General features: G+C 43.2%; 1 protein-coding gene across 2 annotated transcripts in view; it reads right to left on the bottom strand.

The window, feature by feature from the left end:
• RASGEF1A (RasGEF domain family member 1A) overlaps positions 1 to 17,896 on the bottom strand; it is a 260,770-nt gene that overhangs the window by 23,698 nt on the left and 219,176 nt on the right. For both annotated transcript variants that reach the window (XM_034424908.3, XM_034424910.3), the window contains 2 exons: positions 8,571 to 8,699; positions 803 to 940 (listed from right to left, as the gene is read on the bottom strand). In XM_034424908.3, coding sequence (XP_034280799.2) covers positions 803 to 940; positions 8,571 to 8,699 — 267 coding nt within the window. The remainder of the gene's footprint in view (positions 1 to 802; positions 941 to 8,570; positions 8,700 to 17,896) is intronic.

Below are 17,896 nucleotides of genomic sequence, written 5' to 3'. Positions count from 1 at the left end.
TTTTTAAAAAAACAACAAACCACCGTTTAGCTCTGCAATAAAGCATTCTTGAAAAGACAGAGGGGTTTAAACAGCAATAGCAATCGCACTTAGATTTATATACAGCTTTCACAGTGCTTCACAGCCCTCTCTAAGTGGTTTACAGAGTCAGCCTTTCGCCCCCAACAATCTGGGTACTGCATTCTAACTGCCAGGAGGGAGGGAGGGAGGGAGGGAGGGAGGGAGGGAAGGAAGGAAGGAAGGAGGGAGGGAGGGATGGAGGGAAGGAAGGAAGGAAGGAAGGAAGGAAGGAAGGAAGGAAGCAATAGCACTTAGACTTCACAGTGCTTTTACAGCCTCTCTAAATGGTTTACAGAGTCAACCTCTTGCCCCCCAAAATCTGGGTCCTCATTTTATTGACTTCAGAAGGATGGAAGGCTAAGTCAACCTTGAACCGGTCAGGATCAAACTCCAAGCTGTGGGCAGAGTTAGCCTGCACTACTGCATTTCTAATAACCGTGCCACCACAGCTCTAAATGTTAAATGTTTCCTTCTAGTTTGGCTGTATCTTTGCTGGGCTTTGAAAGAGGAAAATATTTTGGAAAACATGGATGTGCACCGAAAGATCCTTCTGATCCAAAGTGCTCCATGTCCCAACTGTGTAGGGCAAATTAGTCAACAGTCTGTCTGTCTCAGTGCTGCCTAAGACATAAATCTACTGCTCCCAATAAACATTTTTCCCTTTGACAAGTTAATACATGGGTTGCTAACAGTGAGCTTTTTTTTTTTTCTTTCCCACCACTCATTCTTTTTTCTTCCTTACCTCATCACACTGGGTGATCCGGTGAGCAATTTCCTTTAGCTCCTTCATGGATTTCTCATCCTGGAAGTCATATGGAAATGTTTCAGTCCATTCTTTCAGAAGCTGGATTATCTTCGCTGCAAAGGCCTTGAGCTTCCCCTAAATGAGAACAGGGGGTTTGTTAATCAGGGTACCAAAAATCTTCCTAACTCTGAATTTTGGGCAACCTTGTGATGCTGTTCAGTGCCAAATGTAGGAGAAGAGGTGCGAGGGTGTGAGAGTGAGGAAGGGGTCAAATGCATCATCAGCCGCGAATCCTTTCATGCCCACAAGAGATTTAAGTCCATCCCTCCTTGAATTCTGTTGACTCTTTTATTTCTTTATTTTTTAAAAAATTTAAATAAGGATAATTCTTTCATATGGAAAGAGCTAATACAATCACATATTTGAAAGGAGAAACCATACAAACTGGGAAAACAAAACAAACAAAAAAACAAAAAAGAAACCCGACCTCCCCCCTCCCCCCCCCAAAAAAAAAGAAAGAAAGAAAAACCACCCCATAAAAGGGCGAACGAGAACTGTCTTTTACCAGCCTTGGCAGTTCTCCGAAAGATTTTAAAACGCGTTGCATGTCTGCAAATGTTATTCACTGTTTGCCCTTTCAAATATCTGCTCTACATGAAAAGACAAAATGCAGGAGAAGCCCCCCCCCACAAAACAAAAACAAACAAACAAACAAACAAAAAGAATTTACTCTACAGATTTGCAAGATTAAAACATGAACAGGTACAATACCATCTTTAAAATAAAATTTAAACAAAGAATGTGATGTATACTGTTGACTCTTATCTACTGCCAATTTGCTTTTTTTTTTTAATTTGATTTATATGCCGCTCTTCTCCGGAGACTCAGGGCAGCTTACAATGTGCTAAGCAATAGCCTTCATTCTTTTGTATATTTATACAAAGTCAGCTTATTGCCCCCACAACTGGATCCTCAATTTACCTACTTTAGAAAGGATGGAAGGCTGAGTCAACCTTGAGCCTTGGCGAGATTCGAACCTGCAGTAATTGCAGGCAGCTGGTCTTAATAACAGGGTGCCTTAGACCACTGTACTACCAAGGCTCTTTGACTAACAGTCAAGGCTATGACTGTTAGTCAAAGAGACTATAGAGAGCTAGCATGGACTAGCTGCACTCATTTGAACAAACTCATTTGATTCCTGAACCTTCAATTAGAAAAAGGGAGAATTAAAAGAAAAGAAAAGATAAATTTGTATTTGTGTTTACTCTTTGCTTCCAGAAGTTGTGGATGCTCCAGTTTTTGAGGCTTTTAAGAAGAGACTGGACAGCCAATTGTCCAGTTCTCCTGCTTGAATCAGTGGGTTGGACTCGAAGACCTCCAAGGTCCCTTCCCATTTGGTTATAGAACATTCTGAAATAACATTCTGTATACTGCATTATGTTAGACCTAAGCTGGTTCTCTAAATCGGCTTGGCTTTGAAATTTGTTTATAAAGAGAAAGATTATAGGTATGGATAAATGCTTATCCCAGCACACTGCCAACACCATGAGTTGAAAGAAGACTCTGCAGCTCAAAGAAACATGAAATGAATTGGACATGGCAAGGAAGGGTTTTAAAGGCTCCCGGTGAAAAACACTAGCAAATCTAAGTGCTATTTTATACTCCTAGGATAAAGGATCCTTCAGGCTCACTTAGCTTGAAGCTTTTCAACTCCTCTAAAACCAGTATAAATAGCAGGCTGATGCCTGCGTTTTGAAGTGGGTGAGAGTTTTCAGCATTTCCAAATGGGGGTATATCTGTGGAATTTTTATACAAGAGAACAAAAAGCACTGGTCACATCATCCCTGGAGAAAGTGGGCTGTGTTCCTTGAACATCTTCAGAATTTGCAGTGGGATTCGGGTTTTTAATATGGGAGAAGAGCATGAAAAATATTAAATGCATGACTTGAGATCAATCATACAAATTAATAATGAATTAAGTAGATACGTCAATGAGATCAAATCAAAATTATTTTTGTCTTAATTTCATTAGAGAATAGAATAGAATAGAATAGAATAGAATAGAATAGAATAGAATAGAATAGAATAGAATAGAATAGAATTCAGAACAGTGTAGAGTAGAGTGTATAGCAGAGCAGAGCAGAGCAGAGAGGAATAGGAATAGGAATAGGAATAGGAATAGGAATACGGGTAACAGAGTTGGAAGGGACCTTGGAGGTCTTCTAGTCCAACCCCCTGCTCAGGCAGGAGACCCTATATCATTTCAGACAAATGGTTGTCCAATCTCTTCTTAAAAGCTTCCAGTGTTTTTAAGAGCACCCACAACTTCTGGAGGCAAGTTGTTCCACTGATTAATTGTTCTAACTGTCAGGAATAGGGCCCCCAGCATAGGGGCATCCATGGTGGGAAGGGTAAAAAATGAGTCAGGGTGGCCACAGCTGTACAATCAAAGCTTGGTCCCTTTATTTCCAGGAGATAACAGAGCAAGAAGTGTGACTTTGCATGGTTGCGACCTCCACCTTGACTTTCTGGAAAGTGTCACTCCTGTGAATGGACCATCCTAGCACACCGCTTAATGGTTGATTAAAGTGGGATGGAAGAACTTCTTGAGAAGAAGAAAAACGCAACTCTTCCTAGCGTTATCAAATTCATAGAGAGATGTTCCTCCAGATTTATTGGACATTAGCTTGAATTCAAAGATGATCAGATTTCAATGGGGCATTGTTGGAGAGAGTTGGAAATATGCTTCCTTATTGAGTCAGTCAACCGTGGCCTGGAGGGTGGGGACTTTCTGGTCCCCCTTTGGTCACAGGACGTTTTGTTCATTGCTCCTGGTGCCCATTGTTGCCATAAACCTCATCCTGTTTCTTTATATTCGTATGGATGGCTGGTTATTAATTGAAAGCTAGTTCTCAAGGAAGGGAAATGCTTAAATGCTTGTTCTGGGAGTGAGTAGAGAGATTTCTTTGAACGAAGTGGTGAGAAGCAAGGACTTCCTTTGTTCACCCTTCTAATCAGATCAGCTGAAAAGTTCATGACTGTTTCTCCCTCTTTTGAAAGAGGAAGGAAAACGGGTTATTCCTTCTGTGCTGTGTACCCTTGCTTGGGAATTGAGAGAGTCCAAGAAATGCCAAATTAGTCCAATTCCCTTTAGGAGAAAAAGGAAGATGTATTTTATTTTGAATTTCCTCTACAAGAGAATGCTCGGTTTAAGTTGGGATTCTGCAATAATGATGATGATGATGATGATGCCGCCTGGAGACAGCAGAAGAGAAGAGAAAGAACTGGAGAAGATAGCAAAATACAAAGACCTACAAATAGAAATAGAACAACTATGGCAAAGGCAAGCAAGAGTAGTACCAATAGTAATAGGGGCCTTGGGTGCAGTCCCAAAACAACTGGAGCACCACTTAAACACCATCGGCATTGATAAATTTGCCATCCGTCAATTTCAGAAGGCAGCTTTACTTGGAACTGCTTCCATCCTGAGACGATATCTATAACACTGTCAAACATCCAGATTTGCCTATCCCAGGTTCTTGGTAAGGACTTGATAGGTAGGCAAAAATGCCAAACCCAGTCTGAACATCTGGCTAGCTGTGTGAATCATCACCATCATCATCATCATCATCATCATCATCATCATCATCATCATCATCATCATTCTCCCTGGCAACAGCATGGAAGGAACTGCTGCTATCTATTGTGAAGTTCTTAAGACATCCCAAGCTTGGTGTTCTCAACTAAGTTACTTGCCTCCTGCTAAGTCACAGGAGAGTTGGGAATCTCATTTATAATCGTCCAAATTGAACTCTTGAAAATTTCAAATGATTTCTCAGGTAACTGGGTGATCCTAACATCCCTTTCGTCCTAAGCGGGTGGCTTCAACGGGTTTGTTTCACTTCCCTTCTTGTGGCACCCAATACTTTTGATTTTGGATGACACCCTCATCATTCAATCAATTAGAATAGAGCTGGGAGGGACCTTGGAGATCTTCTAGTCCAACCCCCTGCTCAAGCACTTTATTGAGTCTCCATCATCATCATCGACAAAAGATTGGACTTGAAACTTCTTTAAAAGCTCCCAAAAACTCTAGGTCTCTGCTGAAGGAGAAAGAACATAGAGAAGGAACATCAAGCTGGATATTGAGGACTTTATATAGGCTAACAAGGTGGTCAGGAAGGAGAGGTGGTAGAACATGGTCCAATCACTTTTCTTCTTCTTCTCCTAAATTTCCAGGGATCACGTTTAAACAGATCACTCACTCTTTTTCACTCTAACACAGGCAGCATTTAGTATTTCGGCTGAACTAAAAAAAACTCTGCAGAATCAAAAGTTGGTTAAGTAATCAGATGGAGCTCCACAAAGCTAGACAGGGAAGTAAATAAAATGGACCCTAGAACAAAGCAAATCTAGACACCATACTAAAAGCAGAGACATCACCCTGCCAACAAAAGTGCGTATAGTCAAGGCTATGGTTTTCCCAGTTGCAATGTATGGCTGTGAAAGTTGGACCATAAGAAAGGCTGAGTGCCAAAGAATTGAGGCCTTTGAACTCTGGTGCTGGAGAAGACTCCTGCGAGTCCCTTGGACTGCAAGGCGATCAAACCGGTCAGTCCTAGAGGAGATCAATCCTGACTGCTCTTTAGAAGGCCAGATCCTGAAGAGGAAACTCAAATACTTTGGCCACCTAATGAGAAGGAAGGACTCACTGGAGAAGAGCCTAATGCTGGGAACTACTGAGGGCAAAAGAAGAAGGGGACAGCAGAGAACGAGGTGGCTGGATGGAGTCACCAAAGCAGTCAGAGTGAGCTTAAATGGACCCCAGAGGATGGTAGAGGACAGGAAGGCCTGGAGGAATGTTGTCCATGGAGTCGCGATGGGTCGGATATGACTTCCCAACTAACAACAAAAGAACAAAGCAAGGGCAACTAAGATTGTTCCCAGGAAAATATCACATATCTGCCTGTAGAATCCAGCTCAGTTCAAGAAGCTGTTGCCTGAAATGCATGCTCCTTCTGCATTTGATACTGGTAGATGAATATGAAAGTCATAACTACCTCTCTGCATTTGTAAAATTGCTTCAGACCCAGAATACACATGATGGGAGACGTTGGCTTGAAACAGATCAAACTCTTATAACTGGGATTTGACATTTAAAGAACAAGTCAGATGCTTGTTCCAGATTTTGTAACACATTGGCGTGTTGCACAAGGACATGTTTTGAAGCAATGTTGTTTATGTATAACAAACAAGAACAAAGTGAAGATACTAAGAAAATTGTTCCCTGTTAACTGTCTGGGATATGGGTAACCTAGCTACTCTAGGTAGTGGTTGACTTATGATCACAAATGAGTCCAAAATTTCCATGGCTAAGCAAGGGGCTTGTTAAATAAGTTTTGCCCCATGTTACAACCCTTTCTTGCCGCAATCACTGCAGTTGTAAAGTTAATCACACGGTTGTTGATTGAATCTGACTTTAGTAAGATAGTAACAGTAACAGGGACCTTGAAAGTCATCTAGTCCAATTCCCTCCTCACGTAGGAGACCTATACTAGGGATTCGAACCGCTGAATTGCCGACCTTTCTGATTAACAAGCTCAGCATCTTAGCCACTGAGCCACCTAGCCAGGCTACACTTTGCTTGTCAGAAAGTTGCCAAAGGGGATCACATGACCCCGGGACTTTGCAACTGTCATAAATACACGCAAGTTGCATCCAAATTCTGATCACATGACCATCATGTGATTGCAGTGGTCAGAAGTATGAAAAATGGCCGTAACTCCCTTTTTTCCTAATCCCACTGTAACTTCAAATGATCATCAAACCAACTGTTGTAAGTTATATATCCATGACTTACTGTATTCATATATCATAGAATCATAGAATAACAGAGTTGGAAGGGACCTTGGAGGTCTTCTAGTCCAACCCCCTGCTTAGGCAGGAAACCCTACACCACTTCAGACAAATGGTTATCCAACATCTTGTTTAAAACTTCCAGTGTTGGAGCATTCACAACTTCTGGAGGCAAGTCGTTCCACTGATTAATTGTTCTAACTGTCAGGAAATTTCTCCTTAGTTCTAAATTGCTTCTCTCCTGGATTAGTTTCCACCCATTGCTTCTTGTCCCGCCCTCAGGTGCTTTGGAGAATAGCTTGACTCCCTCTTCTTTGTGGCAGCCCCTAAGATATTGGAAGACTGCTATCATGTCTCCCCTAGTCCTTCTTTTCATTAGACTAGACATGCCCAGTTCCTGCAACCGTTCTTCATATGTTTTAGCCTCCAATCCCCTAATCATCTTGGTTGCTCTTCTCTGCCCTCTTTCTGGAGTCTCCACATCTTTTTTACATCGTGGTGAGCAAAACTGAATGCAATATTCTGAGTGTGGCCTTACCAAGGCATTATAAAGTGGTATATATGTTCTAATGTTCTACTTTTTCAGCAACCATGTCAATTCCACCTTACTATTATATTAGGATTGTTTCCTGAACCTTAGATGGATTTCCTGTTGTTTTCTGCTTAGCCATCCTTGGCAAGGTTCACATAACCCACGGAAGGCGTAATAAAGCTGGGGATTTGAGATGCCTCCTTGTCACGTCAAGCCTCCCAAGTTGATCTGAGCAGCGCTAAAGTTTGCTTTTAATCTGCCAGTTTACGATTTGGAACAGCTTCTTTGAGATTTCGTTAGCCGCTGGTGGCGCTTACGTGTGGATGAATATAGTTTAGCATGGAACAACAACAACACGGGGTATTCCTGCCAATGTTTCTACTTACACAACGATCGGCCAGGTTTGATTTTCATACAGTGTGTCTGCCAATACTTTATCGCTCTGCAAGGTGTGTGGGTAAACCCTCCCTATTTTGCATTGTAGTCCCTTTTGATTGATATCCTTACCTTACTGGGTTTTTTTTTATTATTATTTTCAAAATTTGGGTTGAAAGAAAAATCATTACACTGTTGATTAAAACATGTACCGTATTTTTTGGACTATAAGAAAGACGCACAAAGATTTTGAAGAGGAAAACAAGAAAAAAAATAGTTTTTGGCCTCTGCAGTTCTGGTTTTTGCTCTCCCCGGCCCCCGGGAGCACTCTGCAGGCCTCCCAAACCCTCTGCGCATCCTGTTTTTGCGAAAAATGGGCCCGTTTTTGGCCTCTTAAACCCCCCCACGCCAGTGGTGGGTTGCTCCCGGTTCAGACCGATTCTTGCGAACCGGGAGCAACTGCAACGGGAGGCTCTGCCCACCTGCCTGGACATCATCATGAATGATCTGTGCATGCGCAGAAGCTTCTGTGCATGCGCACACATGCTCCTGTTGCGAACCGGTAGCAGAGGTAAGTAGAACCCACCCCTGGCCCACGCATCCCGTTTTTGCCCTCCCCAGTCCCCGTAGTGCTCATGATGTTACCTAGTTTGGTAATGAAACATCTGCAAGGAAATCACCAAGCTCATAAAGCAACAAGGACCCCGCAGTAGGCAAGCTCTTAGCCCAGAAACTAGCTTATTCCGGTTTCCCAACTCTTTTATTCAACTCTTATACAGAAAAGTAACATTACGCTAGCCTAAAAAAATACAATAGGTAAGGAAGTTCCAATCATTAAATATAAATATAGGGTATAAGAGACCTCTAATCGTCTGACATTGTGTTCATTAACTCATGCCGTTGGGCGAAGGGCCTGTTTGTCCCTTAGTGACGTTAGATGTCACTGCAGAAGGAAAGAAAATGCAAAGCTAAAATCAGGGACCAACTTGATCGCTCGCTTACCTTGTCTGCTTCAACCCCGGTTTCCAGCTGCTGCTTCTGCTTCAGGCAGAGGTGTCCAACTTTAGCCAAGAGCTCATGAGGATGAATGAAGACACGGGAGCTCAGAAGGAAGGTGAAAATGTATGTCTTCTGTATCGAAAAGACGGGAGAACGAAACAGAAAGGAACTTTAAAATTGATTTTCCCCCCTGAAAACTACACACACATACACCGATGAGAGACTTCTAAAGATTAGTTGAAGACAGGCCAAGAAAACCCCATGGAAGGATTTGTGAAGGTGTCAAGCTTGCCTTGAAGGAGGTTTGGACACTTCTCTTTTGAAGAATGGTGATAGCAATAGCAATAGCACTTAGACTTATATATTGTTTCATAGTGCTTTTACAGCCCTCTGTAAGCGGTTTACAGAGTCAGCCTATTGCCCCCAACAATCTGGGCCCTCATTTTACTGAACTCAGAAGGATGGAAGGCTGAGTCAACCTTGAACCTGGTGAGATAGATAGATAGATAGATAGATAGATAGATAGATAGATAGATAGATAGGTAGGTAGGTAGGTAGGTAGGTAGGTAGGTAGGTAGGTAGGTAGAAATATAGATAGATAGATAGATAGATAGATAGATAGATAGAGAGAGAGAGAGAGAGAGAGAGAGAGAGAGAGAGAGAGAGATAGATATGGATGGCAATAGCACTTAAGACTTACATACAGCTTCACAGTGCTCTACAGCCTTTTCTAAGCTGTTTACAGAGTCAGTCTCTTGCCCCCAACAATCTGGGGCCTCATTTTTCCCACCTTGGAAGGATGGAAGGCTGAGTCAACCTTGAGCCTGGATAGGTAGGTAGGTAGGTAGGTAGGTAGATAAATAGATAGATAGATAGCAATAGCAATAGCAATAGCAATAGCACTTAGAATTATATACCACTTTACAGTGCTTTTACAGCTCTCTCTAAGCGGTTTACAGAGTCAGCCTATTGTCCCCAAACAATGTGAGTCCTCATTTTACCAACTTTGTAAGCAGTGGTGGAATTCAATTTTTTTTTACTACTGGTTCTGTAGGCGTGGCTTGGTGGACATGGTGTGGCTTGGTGGGTGTGGCATGGTGGGCGTGGCAAAATCTCCATTCCCTCCCCACTCCTGGGGGAAAGATATTGCAAAATCTCCATTCCCACCCCACTCTGGGGCCAGCCAGAGGTGATATTTGCCGGTTCTCTGAACTACTCAAAATTCCAGCTACCGGTTCTCCAGAACGTGTCAGAACCTGCTGAATTGCACCCCTGCTTGGAAGGATGGTAGGCTGAGTCAATAGCACTTACTTATATACAGCTTCATATTGCATTACAGCCCTCTCTAAGCAGTTTACAAAGTCAGCATATTGCCCCCAACAATCTGGGTCGTCATTGGATCAAAAACATTTTCCTTATTTTGAGCTATCCATTTTCCCCGGTAGCTCATGGAACAAAGCTGTAAATACCAGAATTAACACCAATCAGGGATGATGAAACATCCCCCTCCCCTATCAACTAAGAAAGAAATGCAGACAACACAACTCCAAAACATATTAAAGCATCCCCAGAAAGTATCATGTCAATGCTCTGCTGGAAAGTGTCAAATCAATGTTCTTATCAAGATGAAGCAGCTCATTAAGATAGATCTCTGCAGAGCTTCTCAGATACACACTAAAGGCAAGAATCTCAAAAACATAAGTCTCAGAGCTACCCACAGGATGATTCTAAATACTCCATAACAAGGAGGCTTAACAAACCTCCACCAGAAACGCATTCACACAAAATCTGACTCTCTGTGCCCTTCCATGATTGTGGCTCTCAAGTCGAGCTTTGATTGAAAATCTTAAAATGGGGTGGGCAGAGTTGAGACCCCTCCCAAAGAAGAGGGAGGTCAACCTATTTTCCCAAGCATCAAAAGGCAGGACAAGAAGCAATTGGTCGAAACTAATCAAGGAGAGAGAAGCAACCTAGAGCCCTCAGCAGATGCCAGCACTCAAGAGTTAAAGAGCTAATTGAAAGAAGCCAAGTATCTAGGTAGCTCTATTCATTAGCAAAAATTCCCTGCAGCAAAGGTAAGATTAACCCTCAACCACAATAGGAATTGCCCAGCAAGCCTCTTCATTGCATCAGCAGTCCCAGCTTCAACCAAACCCGGGAGCTCAGACAACCTACAGAGCCAGTTATGACCTCCTACAACAGCCAATAGAATACATGTTCTTGCACAGGAACAGGAAGTTCAAGTTCAAAGCCCACTCTCAACTCCATGTGGTCAGCTGCGCTAGAACCACCTATGTGGTTCTGTTTCATCAATAAACCATCTTTCCAATCAGCCTCCATGTTTCCAGTGTCTTTCTCCCAGCTTGGAACTGAACCAGATGGATATTTCTTTCCGCAACAATCAAACAAGACTTGCGAGGCTGCTTTGAAAGCTAGCGGTGCTGTTTACACATGTGCGGGCTGCACAGGACAGCTGATTTGCCTCCCTGGCCGACCCTTTAGAAGGGGTGTCATTGTGTGCATACAAACACACAGGCACGTGTGAAAGCCGGGGATGGCTTTCGACAGCTGGCCAAATCTAACAAAAGACGGGAACCAGCCTGACGCTTCAAAGCGATGGGTTTTGTTTGTGCAGGATCCATTTTTTTGCAAAATGGGCCTTTTGAACCCTTTGCGCAGCTTTGAGCAGCTGTGGTGAAAGAAGCCGAAATAAGACACCAAGCTTTTTTTTCTAGCTTTGATTCTTTGAAGATTTTTTTGTGGCGGGGAAGCTTCTGCGCCTCTCTTCCAAACCAAAGCCAGACTTAGGTTGCATCTGTCTGGAGTCCTTTTTGATTTAGCGTCCTTCACCACCACCACCAACTGGTTGTAATGGATCTTGGCTCCATCTGGTTCGAGGAGCTCCTGATTAGCTCTCGAAAAAAAAAAAAAAAAGCTTCCCCCCCCCACCAAAGCTCCAAATTTCCGATTTACATCCGCTGACCTTTTTTTTTTTTTTTTGCACAAATCCAAACGAACTGCTTACATTTAATGCTTACATTTTAATTTGGAAGGTATTGCAAAGAAAGTCAGGTGGGATTATTTCGTTGCTGGAGTCTGGCATACCCTCCAAACTGCAAATGGTAGGGCACAAACTAAGCAGACCAGAAGAACAGAGTTGGAAGGGAGCTTGGAGGTCTTGTAGTCCAACACCCTGCTCAAGCAGGAGACCCTATACTAGTGGTGAAATCCTGCCGGTTCTGTCCAGTTCGCACGAACCGGTAGCGTCGTCATTGTGTGGTTTTGCAAACTGGTAGCGCCAGCTGTGTGAGGCTCCGCCCACCACGAAGTAACCCATTTTTGATCCTCTGTGCATGCACATAAGACTTTGTGCATGTGCAGAGGGTCAAAAATTGGACATGACGATGGCGCACACGCAAGTGGAGCAAGTGCATGTGCGTGGCGCACGCACTTCTGAACCGGTAGGGAAGGTAAGTAGATTTCACCACTGCCCTATACTATTTCTGACAAATGGTTGTCCATTCTCTTTTTGAAAGCCTTTAGTGATGGAGCACCCACAACTTCTCAAGGCAAACTCTTCCACTGGTTAACTGTTCTGTCAAGAAATTTCTCCTTATTTCTAGGTTGTTTCTGTCCTTGATTAGTTTCCATCCATCACTTCTTGATGAAGCACCCACAACTTCTGGAGGCAAGCTGTTCCACCAGTTAATTGTCCTCACTGTTAGGAAATTTCTCCTTAGTTCTAGGTTGCTTCTCTCCTTAATTAGTTTCCGTCCATTGTTTCCCGCCCTGCCTTTAGGTGCTTTGGAGAATAGGTTGACCCCCTCTTCTTTGGGGCAGCCTCTCAAATACTATTTTTTCTTCTTCTTTTTATCCTATCCTGGCTTGTATCCAAGCTTGCCAAAGTTTGAAAAGGTGGGTAGGCTTCAAAATGCTACACAGGTAGTCCTCGACTTATGACTGCAATTGAGCCCAATGGTTTTGTTGTTAAGCAAGACATTTGTTAAGTGAGTTTCACGTCATTTTGTAAACCTTTCTTGCCACCGTTGTTAAATGAATCACTGCACTTATTACATTGGAAACAAGGTTGTTAAGTGAATCTGGCTTCCTCCTTGACTTTGCTTGTCGGAAGGTCGCAAAAAGGGGTTCGTGTGACCCCGGGACGCTGCGACCGTCATAAATATGAGTCCATTGCCAAGCCTCTGAATTTTGATCATGTGTCCATGGGGATGCCACAATGGTCGTAAGTGTGAAAAATGGCCACAAGTCACTTTTTTCAGCACTGTTCTAACTTTGTTCATTAAGCAAATTGTTGTCATTCGAAGGCTACCTTAAAACTAGAATTATTGGGCTCTACAGATCTGGGCACAGGATATAACCCTGTGGTGGTATTCAGCCGGTTCTATCCGGTTCGGGCGAACTAGTAGCTGTGGCTACGAGAGGCTCTACCCACCTCCCCGGACATCATCCTGTCCCATTTTTTATTCTCTGTGGATGCGCGGAAGGCCCACACGTGCGCGCTCACATTTGCGAACCAGTAGCAAAAGTAAATGAATACCACCCCGATATAACCGTCGAACAGATTCCAAGTGGATCAAGCAAATGCCCCTAATTTTATTTGCATGTGTTTGAAAAAAACATCTCTACAAGAGGACAGACTGTTTAAACACACACACACACACACACCATGTATGGGTTGGGAGAGTGAGGAGCAGATAAGCAGACCTTCCACGGAGGAAGTCTTGAAATGAATTCTGGCTGTTCAATGCAATGAAAATAAGGACCAACCTTTGGCCACAGACAGGAAGGGAGACCTAGCCCCTGCCTGATCTGTCTGCTTGCGTGGAGATAGCTGACTTGATGTGACAGATTATTGATGTAGGTCGCAAGGAGAGGACAACCAAGCACAAATTGTTCAGAAATGACGATTGCCTCGTTTTCTTTTCCTCCTCCCTTCCTTTGCTGGCTAACTGTTCTACGTGTGGGTCAACCCAACCCAACAGTGTTAGTTGATGTTTCCACCACTTTCCCTTCTAAGTGTTGAGCTCAAGTCCCGTTTCTTTTCCTCCATATTATGTAACAGAATAAGAAAATAACAGAGTTGGAAAGGGACCTTGGAGGTCTTCTAGTTCAATCCCCTGCTCAGGCAGGAAACCCTATCCCCATGATGGGATACCTATGACACGTGTGCCACAGATGGCACGCAGAGTCCTCTCTGAGGGCACACCAGCTGTCACCCCAGCCCACCTCTACCGCGTATGCATGTGTGCCTCCCGCCAGCTAGCTGGTTTTTCGATCTCTGCAGCCCATATGTGGGGGGTGGGGGGCATGCGAGGGGGGAGCCTTGGTGGTGCAGCGGACTAAGTGCTGTTAAAGTAGCACTTAGCTGCCCGCTGCCTGCAATTACTGCGAGTTCAATTCTCACCAGGCTCAAGGTTGACTCAGCCTTCCTCCTTTCGAGGTAGGTAAAATGAGGACCCGGTTTGTGGGGGCAATAAGCTGACTTTGTATAAAATAGAACACCGCTGGGGGGCCCCAAAAAAAATCCCTACTAAGCAGGTATATACAAAAGTATGAAGGCTATTGCTTAATGCATTGTAAGTTGCCCTAAGTCTCCGGAGAAAGGCGGCATATAAATCGAACTAATAAATAAATAAATAAATAAATAAATAAATAAATAAATAAATAAATAAATAAATAAATAAATGCAGGGGGGGTGCATGCACGGGGGGCACTCATATTGCATTTTGGGAGTTCACATGCATGCCCCCCATGCCCTGTTGTGGGCCTGGAAAGCCTCCTGCACCAACCTGGAAGCCAAAACAGGGTATGGTTGTGTCCGGGGCACATTCGTGGGGGGCACTCACATTGCATTTATGGGGTTCGGGCATGTGCGCATGCATTCGCGTGAGCATCTATGCTTTGCACACTCAGTACCAAAAAGGTTAACCATCACTGCCCTATCCTATTTCAGACAATTGGTTGTCTAATCTCTTCTTAAAAACTTCCAATCCTGGAGCATCCACAATTTCTGGAGGCAAGTTGTTCCACTTACATAGTGGGTGGATAGAAACAAATCAGAGAGCAGTGATGTAAAATCAACTCCTCCTGGTCCAGACCTCTTAAATTTGCTAAGTTTGAGAAACCCTGTTTTAGAAGCAGATGAGAAGCATTTTGCAGATTAAGTGGACAAAATGAACATGTCCAGTGTCTCCAACAAGCAAAGATGGAACAGCTTGTCTTCAGAAGTTGTGGGAGTTTCATCACTGGAGGTTTTTAAGAAGAGACTGGATAGCAACTTGCCTGAAATGGTATAGGGTCTCCTGCTTGAGCCTGAGGGAGGGGTCAAACATGTCATCAGTCTCGAGTCCCTGCATGCCCACAAGAGATCTAAATCCAGCCCACCTTGAATTCTTATCTACCGCCAATTTGCTTTGACTGTTACTAGTTCGGATTCTTGCAAAGAGCATTAGCATGCAATAAACCAACATTCCTTTGAACTGCTTGGACTCTCGATTTCCAAGAGTACAAAATACTCTTGATTTTGTATTGAGTTCCATTGATTCTTATCTACCGCCTATTTGCTTTGACTGTTAGTAGTTCAGATTCTTGTAGAGAGTGTTAGCATGCAATAAACCTATATTCACTTGAACAAATTGTGGGTGCTTCATCACTGGAGGTTTTTAAGAAGAGACTGGACATCACTTGTCTGAAATGATGTAGGATCTCCTGCTTGAGCAGGGGGCTGGATTAGAAGACCTCCAAGGTCCCTTCCAGCTCTATTCTAATTGATTGGTGTGGAATCTGAATAGCTAATCTCTCACACACCCCTACAGCAAAAGCTGTAAATATTTCAGAAGACCAATCTATGAAATCTGAGAAAACTGTACAGCGCTTGCTCAAGTCGGAAAGCTGAACAGAAAAACAGTGAGCAGGTCTGAATTCCAAACACACGTGGCCTGAAAAAAATGTCCCACGTCAACAAGTTTTTCTTCCGTTCATGTTCTACTTCTACAGACAATTTTCATAAACCTCTTGCAACGAGAAAGGAAACAAAACATCTTTTCATCACTTGTCTCCACGTGGCAGCCCAAATATCTCTGACTCTAAAGAGTCAGAGATTATTTGTACCCTGTCTTTATTATTTTTAAAAATACCTCAAGGCAGCGCACATATCCAGTGTGCCTTCCTGTTTTTCCCCATAACAATAACCCTGTGAGGTGAGTTGGGCTGAGAGAGAGAGGGAGAGTCATTGTCCCAAAGTCACCCAGCTGGCTTTCACGCCTAAGGTGGGACTAGAACTCACTGTCTCCCTGTTTTCTAGCCTGCTGCTTTAACCACCTGACCCAACTGGCTCTTATGGTCTAATTCTTCCATTACTGGATGGTTACCTCTTTCCTAACCTAGAAATGGAAGCATCTATTGAGGCCTTCACACTCCAACTCGGGTTAGTGCAGGGATCTAGACTGGGAGTCCCCAACCACTGGGTCGTGGCCCACTACCAGGTCACGGCTCATTCAGAAGTGGGCCACACAAACAATGGGTGACTGCATGCATGTGCAAAGCTCCCCTTGTGCGAGCAATGGGTGGTTGCGCTCAAGTGCAAAGCTTTCTTTTTGCGCCCGCCACTCAACAAATGGAGCTCGGTGTGCTTGGGGGAGGGGGGGGGGGCGCCTGTCTGCCACTTGCAGGAAACCATCCACTCTCCCCTCTCCCCCAAGTCAGAAAGGTTGAGGATCACTGATCTAAACCAAAGGGATTAGACTCAACTTTGCTGGACTGTACATCAGGTTCTAGATGAAGGGTCGCTTTAGAATAGAATAGAATAGAATAGAATAGAATAGAATAGAATAGAATAGAATAGAATAGAATAGAATAGAATAGAATAGAATAGAATAGAATTCTTTATTGGCCAAGTGTGATTGGACACACAAGGAATTTGTCTTTGGTGCATAAGCTCTCAGTGTACATAAAGAAAAAATAAAATATATTCATCAAGAATCATAAGATACCACACTTAGTGATAGTCATAGGATACTAATAAGCAATCAAATCATATAGGAAACAAATAAAACAATATAAATCGTAAAGATACAAGCAACATGGTTATAGTCATAAGTGGGAGGAGATAGGTAATAGGAAGGATGAGGAGAATAATGGTAATAGTCTGTTAGTAAATAATTTGACAGTATTGTGGGAATTAGTTGTTTAGCAGAGTGATGGCATTCAGGGAAAAAAAATGTCCTTGTGTTTAGTTGTTCTGGTGTCCAATGCCCTATAGTTATTTGGAGAGTAAGAGTTGAAATAATTTACGTCCAGGATGCGAGGGGTCTGTAGATATTTTCACAGCCCTCTTTTTGACTCGTGCAGTATACAGGTCCTCAATGGAAGGCAGGTTGGTAGCCATTGTTTTTTCTGCAGTTCTAATTATCTGTTGAAGTCTGTGTCTGTCTTGTTGGGTTGCAGAGCCAAACCAGAGAGTTATAGAGGTGCAGATGACAGACTTAATACTTCCTCTGTAGAACTGAATCAGCAGCTATTTGGGCAGTTTAATCTTTCTAAATTGGTGCAGAAAGAACATTCTTTCTTGTGTTTTTTTGATGATGTTTTTGATCTTAGGTGTCCATTTTAAGTCTTGAGATATGAAGGACTCTACTGTTGAATTAAATGAGCAAGAGAACGAGACTTATTTAACTGCATGCATATAGTTTATTTATTATTGCATTCACATCCCACTTTTTCCTCTGGGATTCAAGACACCATCCATAGAGTGTCTCTTCCTTCCCAGGCTGAGAAACAGCCCCAAGTCATCCATGGAGGACTGTGATCAAAGACAGACTCTGATCTTCTCTAGGAAGGCTTATTCCTTTATTAGAGTTCCAAGGCTGCCCAGTTCAATGGGAACTCTTGACAGCGTACAGTTTACAAACAACGCCATGGCAACTTGCATCTCCGAAGAATCAAAGGTGATTGTGAGGACAGAACAAGCGAGCACCATAAATGGACTAAACATAATCCAATCCAGGTGAGCACACGTCACCTGAGGAAAGAAAAAACCTAGGATTTCCAGACTCATTGAAAATACAGCAAGACCAAGTGTTCTGACCCAGCCTTAGCAGAAACAAGAAACAGACTCCTTGTCACAAAAAAACTCCTCTTTATTTACCTCTTATGAATTAATGGCATTCACACACTGAAAAGTCCAGGCAAGAGTCCTTCAAGGAGTTAACTGCAGTAACAGACCTTATCAGTTCCTTGCGATAATTGCAAGGCCGTGAGTGCCCAGCCAAAAGGCTGCAAATTAAGTTCTCGCAAGCAGTCTTTATGGC

The sequence above is a fragment of the Pantherophis guttatus genome, chromosome 6, assembly GCF_059756535.1.
Source record: "Pantherophis guttatus breed Tessera chromosome 6, ASM5975653v1, whole genome shotgun sequence".
Lineage (NCBI taxonomy): Eukaryota > Metazoa > Chordata > Lepidosauria > Squamata > Colubridae > Pantherophis > Pantherophis guttatus.
The sequence above is the reverse complement of the archived record's forward strand: the minus strand, read 5'-3'. Positions and strand labels throughout refer to the sequence as shown.